A 9,547-nucleotide genomic window follows, 5' to 3' on the forward strand; every position below is an offset into this window, starting at 1 on the left:
TTGTGTGGGGGGCCTAGGGCCAGTCTGTTATATTTGGAGTATTTCTCCTGTCTTATCCGGTGTCCTTTGTGAATTTAAGTATGCTCTCTCTTTCTCGGAGGACCTGAGCCCTAGGACCATGCCTCAGGACTACCTGGCCTGATGACTCCTTGCTGTCCCCAGTCCACCTGGTCGTGCTGCTGCTCCAGATTCAACTGTTCTGCTTGCGGCTCTGGAACCCTGACCTGTTCACCAGACGTGCTACCTGTCCCAGACCTGCTGTTTTCAACTCTCTATAGACAGCAGGAGCGGTAGAGATACTCTGAATGATCGGCTATGAAAAGCCAACTGACATTTACTCCTAAGGTGCTGACCTGTTGCACCATCTACAACCACTGTGATTATTATTATTTGACCCTGCTGGTCATCTATGAACATTTGAACATCTTGGCCGTGTTCTGTTATAATCTCCACCCGGCACAGCCAGAAGAGGACTGGCCACCCCTCATGGCCTGGTTCCTATCTAGGTTTCTTCCTAGGTTCTGGCCTTTCTAGGGAGTTTTTCCTAGCCACCGTGCTTCTACACCTGCATTGCCTGCTGTTTGGGGTTTTAGGCTGGGTTTCTGTACAGCACTTTGTGACATCAGCTGATGTAAGGGGTTTATAAATACATTTGATTGATTGACTGGTACAGTATGTGTGAGTATGTGGGTAGAGTCCAGTGTGTGCAGAGTCAAAAAGAGTTAGTGCAAAAATGGTCATTGCAGATAGTCTGGGTAGCTATTTTAACTAGGGATGCACAATATACATTAAAAAATAAATAATAATTATTAAATAAATGCCAACATTGGTATCGGCCGATGTCTAGTTTAACGCCGATGTGCAAAACTGACCTATATAACGTAGGTACATGACGTAACAGCACGTAAAATGTTGCGCTATATGTGCAACACAGCATTACTAAACTAGCCCACAATGTCTGCTATGTGGATCGAGCAGTCAACAAAACAAAATTTCAGCGAGATAACTCAAAGGCAAAATCCACTAAAGCCAAGATAATGGAATTCATTGCCCTTGACAATCTACCATTCTCTGTCGTGGGTGATGTTGGCTTTCACCGACTGGTCGAGCACCGGTACACACTAACGTTACCAAGTGGGCTATTCTTCAGATGTTGCCCTACCAGAGTTACACAGTAATAGTGTCACTGCTATTAGCTTCACGACGAACGCCGTTTGGGTCTTCGCATGTCAATTTTTTTTTTTTTAGGGCCTCCCTCTGACAGTGATGTACATGGTCGTACGCACTACAGTACCCTCTGTAGCGCTTTGCGGTCGGATGCCGAGCAGTTGCCATACCAAGCTGTGATGCAGCCAGTCAAGATGCTCAGTGCAGCTGTAGAACTGAGGATCTGAGGGCTCATGCCAAATATTTTCATCCTCCTGTATTGGTGTGTTTGGACCATGATAGGTCCTTAGCGATGTGGACACAAAGGAACTTGAAGCGCTCGACCTGCTCTACTACAGTCCCATTGATGTGAATGGTGGCGTGCTCGACCCCCCCCCCCCCCTTTCCTGTAGTCCACGATAAGCTCCTTTGTTTTGCTGACGTTGAGGGATAGGCTGTTGTCCTGGCACCACACTGCCAGGTCTCGGACCTCTCTATAGGCCATCTCATCGTCGTTGGTGATCAGGCCCACCACCGTTGTGTCATCTGCAAACTTGGTGTTGGAGTCATGCACATCCACGCAGTCGTGGGTGAACAGAGAGTACAGGAGGGGACTAAGCACACACCCCTCCAGGGCCCCCCGTGTTGAGGGTCAGCGTGACGGATGCGTTGTTGCTTACCCTCACCACGTGGGGGCTGCCTGTCAGGAAGTCCAAGATCCAGTTGCATAGGCAGGCGTTTAGTCCCAGGGACCTTAGCTTAGTGATGAGTTTGTTGGGTCAATGAACAGCATTCTCACATTGACTGGACAAAAGGAGCAGCTATGGCCAGTGTGGAGTGCAATAGAGATTGGATCATCTGTGGATCCGTTTGGGCGGTATACGAATTGGAGTGGGTCCAGGGTTTCTGGGATGATTTTGTTTGTGAGCCATGACCAGGCTTTCAAAGCATTTCATGGCTACATTTATGAGTGCCATGGGGCGATAGTCATTTAGACAGGTCACCTTGGCATTCTTGGGCACAGATCTAAATCTCAGAAATAAAATGTTTGCTTTTAACCAATGCAGCCACAGCTTCTCTGTGCTGTTGTAAACCAGTCTACTAAATATCAGTCACTTTTGGACCAAATCTGTGGGGGGGAATCACAAAGCAATGCCATGGTCAGTGTTGTGTGGGTACATCAGGCAAAAATCTCAAAATGTATATTTTTCCTCCCTCTGACATTTTCTCACTCACACACAATGTACATACATCACTGACGGGCCATTAATGTCACCTCCCTTCTGAGACAGCTCCCTCGAGACCCTCACTCCAGATGTCGCTCTTTATATCCCCACTCATTTCCCAAACTGCATGGATGAAAGTTAATGTTAAACCCATAAATATCACGTCATCTCTCAAAGACTGTCTTGTCTGAAGCATATCGGAGTGAAGGCGGCTCTCCCTCTATAGGGCATGGAAATCGACACCGCACAAGATCAGCCATCATGACTTCATTTTATGGAATCATCAATACCAGACAGACAGCTTCTGGAGCAAATCTGAACTTGTCATTGCATCTGCAGTTGAAGTCGGAAGTTTACATACACCTTAACCAAATACATTTAAACTCAGTTTCACACAATTCCTGACATTTATTCCTAGTAAAAATTCCCTGTCTTAGTTCAGTTAGGATCACCACTATTTTAAGAATGTGAAATGTCAGAATAATAGTAGATTGAATTATTTCTATCTTTCATCACATTCCCAGTGGGTCAGAAGTTTACATACACTCAAAAATAGAACTGTTTGGCCATAATGACCTTTGTTATGTTTGGAGGAAAAAGGGGGAGGCTTGCAAGCTGAAGAACACCATCCCAACCGTGAAGCACAGGGGGTGGCAGCATCATGTTGTGGTGGTGCTTTGCTGCAGGAGGGACTGGTGCACTTCACAAAATAGATGGCATCATGAGGCTGGAAAATGATGTGGATATATTGAAGCAACATCTCAAGACATCAGTCAGGAAGTTAAAGCTTGGTCGCAAATGGGTCTTCCAAATGGACAATGACCCAAAGCATACTTCCAAAGTTGTGGCAAAATGGTTTAAGGACAACAAAGTCAAGGTATTGGAGTGGCCATCACAAAGCCCTGACCTCAATCCCATAGACAATGTGGGCAGAACTGAAAAAGCGTGTGCGAGCAAGGAGGCCTACAAACCTGACTCAGTTACACCAGCTCTGTCAGGAGGAATGGGCCAAAATTCACCCAACTTATTGTGGGAAGCTTGTGGAAGGTTACCTGAAACGTTTGACCTAAGTTAAACAATTTAAAGGCAATGCTACCAAATACTAATTGAGTGTATGTAAACTTCTGACCCACTGGGAATGTGATGAAAGAAATAATAGCGGAAATAAATAATTCAATCTACTATTATTCTGACATTTCACATTCTTAAAATCAAGTGGTGATCCTAACTGACCTAAGACAGGGAATCTTTACTAGGAATAAATGTCAGGAATTGTGAAAAACTGAGTTTAAATGTATTTGGTTAACCTCTCTGGGGTAGGTGGGACCCAATCGTCCCACCTGGCCAATAGCCAGGGAAAATACAGAGCGCCATATTCAAATAAAATGATATAAAAATCAAACTTTCATTAAATCACACATGTAAGATACCAAATTAAAGCTACACTCGTTGTGAATCCAGCCAACATGACAGATTTCAAAAAGGCTTTTCTGACGAAAGCATAAGATGCTTTTATCTGATGATAGCACAACAGTAAACAAATAGAGTAGCATATTTCAACACTGCAGGCACGACACAAAACGCAGAAATAAAAATATAATTCATGCCTTACCTTTGACGAACTTCTTTTGTTGGCACTCCAATATGTCCCATAAACATCACAAATTGTCCTTTTGTTCGATTAATTCCGTCGATATTTATCAAAAATGTCAATTTATTTGGCGCGTTTCATCCAGAAAAACACAGCTTCCAACTTGTGTAACGTCACTACAAAATCTCAAAAGTTGTAAACTTTACCAAAAGATTTCAAACTACTTTTGTAATACAACATTAGGTATTTTTAAACGTTAATAAATCGATCAAATTGAAGACGGGGTGATCTGTGTTCAATACAAAAAGAAAACAAACTGACGCAACTTTTCTGGTAATGTGCCTCTCTCAAACAATTTACTTCAAGTGACTCATTTAAGATGGCCGTACTTCTTCATTACACAAAGGAAAGACCTCAACCAATTTCCAAAGACTGGTGACATCCAGTGCAAGCGGTAGGAACTGCAAACAAGTCCCTTAGAAATCTGGTGTCCCAATGAACTCATTGAAAAGACAGTGACCTCAACAACAACAAAAATCTGAATGGTTTGTCCTCGGGGTTTTGCCTGCTACATAAGTTCTGTTATACTCACAGACATGATTCAAACAGTTTAGAAACTTCAGAGTGTTTTCTATCCAAATCTACTAATAATATGCATATCTTATATTCTGGGGATGAGTAGCAGGCAGTGAATTTGGGCATGCTATTGATCCAAAAGTGAAAATGCTGCCCCCTACCCCGAAGAAGTTAAGGTGTATGTAAACTTCCGACTTCAACTGTATATAAATATGCTACACATTGTATTGTTAAATTAATATAAACTTTATTGATCTTAAAATTGTCCCCGTTACATGCGTATAGATTTTTACTTTAGAAATATGTCTGATGGAAGACGTTTTGTGATGTCATCTTTAAAAAGTTATCCTAAGCCCACGGATACATGAGACAAGACGATTTTACTAGATTTACATTTCAGTCATTTAACACGCGCTCTTATCCAGAACGACATAGCAAGGCACTTAACCCTAATTGCTCCTCTCAAGGGCACATAGATGATTCACATAGTGGGCTCAGGTATTCGAACCAGCAACCTTTTGGTTACTGGCCCAATGCTCTTAACCGCTAGGTATACTGCAGCGCAGTTTGCTTGATCTGAGTTTTTTGAACATCTCATATCAGCTGCTGGAATTCTCAAAATGCAACATGTCAAATCTTTAGCTAAAGTCTTGCAACAAGACCGATAAATTTAGCTAGTTAGAGAACACTGCGCTAACACTCATTCAGTCAAGCAGCTAGCTAACCTAGCTTGCTTATATTTCTCTGACAAGTCAAAGTGTGCCCTGTCTCTGGTGCATACATATTTCATGATACAATACCCTGATACAAGTGGAAACTTTGTTTCATTATGTCATTGTAAAGAGGCACCGGTCTGATCTGAATGCCAGGTCTTCAGTCAGCTGATCTACATCAAAACATTCTAAAATTGTCTAGTTTTGTCTTGTTGAGACTTATGTCGCCTGTTGTATCTGAACTGGGCATTAGGCCTATCCTTGACCTCAGAAACCATGAAAGTAGTGCACGCCTGCACAGGTTTTGAGCTTATGTGAATTTGAGAACTGAGCAGTTTAATAAGGTTAGCCTACATCAAGCAGAGAGGAAAACTGCTGTGTTGTACAGATTTCCTTGCAGTGTGCAATGAAATATCATCAATATTTCCCCACAGGTGACTAAGGCTGGACGAGTGGACGACAATGTTTAGGCTTATTTCCTGTAAACAAAACAGCAGTTGGCAGGATAAATGAAAATCTAGTGTTAGTGGGACAATAGCCATTTGCAATAAAAATAACACTTGTTATTACCAAAACTAAGACCGTACAATGCATTTTAGCTCTATTGAGACTATGAATAGCCAAATAAAAAAAACTTCAACCTGAGAGAAATTTCCAAAATGCCTCAAATTTAACCTGAGGGGTGTTCTATGAAGCAAGCTAGATCTACTTAGGGTTTTCAAATCAAATCTTATTGGTCACATACATATATTTAGCAATGTTATTGTGGATATATTTAGCAATGTTATTGTGTGTTCCTAGTTCCAACAGTGCAGTAGTATCTAACAATACAAACATATCTAAAAGTTAAATGGTATTTAGAAATATATAAATATTAGGACGAGCAATGTCAGAGTAGCATTGACTAAAACAAAGTAGAAGAGAATACAGTATATACACACATATGAAATGAGTAAAGCAGTATGTAAACATTATTAAAGTGACCATTGATTCCATGTCTGTCTATATAGGGCAGCAGCCGCTAAGGTGCAGGGTTGAGTAACCGGGTGGTAGCCAGCTTTCCAAAGCTAGCTAGCTTCACATTCTAGTTCAGGCTTTATCCATACTACGACAGTGGATATCGCTCATCCGCCTGCAGCAAACTCTAGCAGGCTTGTAACTGCGCGTGCATGTCGCACATGGCTAGTCGAATGCCAAACTAGATACATGGCCAAGTTAGTGCCACATTTTCATTTGTGCCGAAATCAAAATGAAAGAAAAGTTCTTGGAAAATTAGGCCTAGGATTTTAGAAATGTCTTTATTTCATTACGTATATTTAATGCTGTCTTTGGTGTGCTTATCGCTCCCATCTGTGGAACAGGAAGTTGTCATAGACATAATCCATAGTAGGGTTTTGGAACCTCTAACCCTGGCAATTTGACGATTAAACCCATTGGGTACACTAGCAATGGCAGCCAGTCTTAACTTGAATGGGAACTGCCATATATGGATTATACAGTATGTCTATGGTTGATTACAGCTGTCTGTTTGCCTTTCACAAATAATCTGAATCCAATAGTGCAAAAGCAAATGCTGTCATTTCTAAAATGTGTTGTGATAGGAAATTAGGTATTTTAACATTAAATATTTTATTAATCAAATGTTTTAATCTGTTGTCTTACTCAAATGACGGGGATGATCTTTGCAAGGTTAGGCCCATCTGATTTCATTGGTCCTCAACTCATGGCTTAGACACGTCATTCAGGGTTAATGGAGTCCTGAGTTCGCCTGCTCCGGAGCAGGTTAGTTCTGAAGGATTCGTTGCTATAGAAATGTTCCTGGCTAAAAGGTGAGCCACTTTCGTGGTACTGGTTACCCTAAGTTGAACTCAGAGTTGACCAAAGTTACCTCGCCAACACCCCAAACTGCATTCGTAGTTTAGGGCTCTGAAGCTGAAGACGTGTTCCAAAATTCCAAATCAGAACTTTCAGAACTAAACGAGTCAATCCACAAAGCCTGAAAGTAAAGCCACACTGCCATGGCCTCCTCCCTACTCTGTGAATGGACCACGTAAACAAAACCACAACTACCAGGGAGGCTGACAGTGAGAGGAGTAGCCTGGAGACAGGCAAAACACTGTGTGCCTCAAAAACTACCCACAGCCAAGAGAGCTAAGCCAAGACTGCATGACTCTCCAGCCTCCTCAATGAACAGGCCACAGAAATAGGCTCAACATCTGGTGAAAATAAATAAAAGAATACATTTCACAATGAAGAGGACTGAGATGAGAGAAACTACCTGTCATTAACATTAGACAAGCTCCTTGTCCCCCCCCAAAAAAATCAAGTCTTAACATGTTCTAGAATAGATAGTCTAGAGTCTATGTCTAACGATCAAGGAAAGCAAACCAAAGTGACTGATGATCATCACACCAGAAAACTGCAGGTACTAGCCCCTGGAGCTCTCAGGGCCATTGTCTTGAGGCTCAGGTGCTTATACAAATCTGCCTTCTGCAAACACCGGATATGGACTGAACCAATACATGGGCTTGAAGAGACGATGAACATGACATGACCTCCTCTGATGTTCAGGATCCGTCAATTCAAATCCCAGCTCTGCAAATGTTATGTGAAAATAAGTTCAGTACTCACCAAAATATGAAGTTTTGCAGAGCAACTATCGCCATTACAGTCGTTACGCAAGGCTGTAATACAGTTACGTTTGCAGAGCTGGCTAATGGGATCCTGGGCGTCAGAGGAGATCTCGTCATATTAATTGTCTCCTCAAGACCAGGTTGTACTGGTTCAGATTAGGATAGAGCGTCTCACCTCTAGCTTTCTGGCCCCAGGCAGAGGTGGTCCCTCAACACAGATTACTGTAGATATTGCCTTTCCCAAGCCTATCCATAACCATTGGCTGGAAGCTTAAAAACCGTCACTGAATCGCCTCCTACATCCGCCTATTCTTCCTCTGAACAGGACATTGCTGTAAATGTTGGCTCTGATAGACAGTAAATATGTGTTAGACATGATTCCCAACATATCATTAGAGGATCAAGCTAGCCATTGTTAATTTAGCAATGGTCATAGCTTGGCACATCTGTAGATATTAGCTAAGTGACTTGGTAAATAACGTTAGTTCACGTTAAGTGATGAAGACTTCACTTTACTAGTTAACACGGTCCTAAATGGCTGGTAAAAAAACAAAAAAAATATCAGTATTTTCAGTACATTTCTCAAATGATGAAGTTCTCGAAGCATATTGAATAATAAATGACCATACTTTCTTTACATCTTTTTGCACCAAAGTAGTCAGCTGGCTAAAAGTTAGCATCGGATAGCTAACGATAACGTTATAGTTTGAGTAAAGCCCACACCCAAGCTCTGGACACAATAACACTCACTCCACCATACCTCTTTCCTATCCTGGAGGCACTCAAGCACAGCCAGGTTATTGTTCCAGGAATGTTTTGGACAAAGCCTGGTCAAGTCCTCACGACAAGCCCCCTCTTCGGCCAGCTTCCAGCCGCTGGTGCGTCTACGAGGTGGCGAGGCCGCGACGACTGGAGAACCTCCATTTACAGCAGCCGGAACTGCGGCTTGATTTTGAGCCTGGATATTAACCCTAACTGCAGTATTGGCGATTACACTGTTCGCAGATTTCTGTCCTCGAATGGGATGCATATACAAAAAGACAGACATCAAAAGCAGAAGAGGAACACGTCTACAAGCCGCCATCTTCGGATAACTAGCTAGCTTGGATTGCTAGCTGCAAATTATGACTACAGTGGGATGGGACGTTTTCGTGCATACGTCGGCGTGTGCGTTGTTGGCAACCTCAAATCATAGAGCTACATTTTCTAGACTGAACATCTAATTGAGAACATTGATATGGCCCGACTCGTTAGTTTCTCTGTATCACAATCACCCTTATAACTTGCAATAAACACAAGTATATATAGTTTGAGACTCTGGACGGCTGCGTTAACACTGGAAACCAAATTCTGATATTTTTCCCACTAATTGATCTTTTGACCACATCAGATCTTTTCACGTAGGCTCTTTTTCAGCTGGTCTGATTTGCCAACAGACCAATTAGTGGAAAAAGATCAGAATTGAACTGCCTGTGTCAATTCGCTATCGCAATGGGGAAATCTAATAATTTTGTTTCTATATTTTTCCCACTAATTTATCTTTTGACCACATCAGATCTTTTCACGTAGGCTCTTTTTCAGCTGGTCTGATTTGCCAACAGACCAATTAGTGGAAAAGATCAGAAATGAGCTGCCTGTGTAAATTCGCTATCGCAATGGGGA

At 42.1% G+C, this 9,547-nt stretch overlaps 1 protein-coding gene across 2 annotated transcripts in view; it reads right to left on the minus strand.

Annotated features, from left to right (window-relative positions):
- LOC139578246 (Golgi apparatus protein 1-like) overlaps positions 1-9,210 on the minus strand; it is a 40,384-nt gene extending 31,174 nt beyond the window's left edge. The window contains exon 1 of one of the 2 annotated variants that reach the window (XM_071405598.1): positions 8,646-9,210. In XM_071405598.1, the coding sequence (XP_071261699.1) occupies positions 8,646-8,969 (324 nt within the window). In that variant the 5' untranslated portion in view covers positions 8,970-9,210. The remainder of the gene's footprint in view (positions 1-8,645) is intronic. The other variant, XM_071405600.1, reaches the window with a different exon arrangement.
- Between the last annotated feature and the right edge of the window lie 337 nt (positions 9,211-9,547).

This window comes from Salvelinus alpinus, chromosome 6, assembly GCF_045679555.1.
Source record: "Salvelinus alpinus chromosome 6, SLU_Salpinus.1, whole genome shotgun sequence".
Classification (NCBI taxonomy): Eukaryota; Metazoa; Chordata; class Actinopteri; order Salmoniformes; family Salmonidae; genus Salvelinus; species Salvelinus alpinus.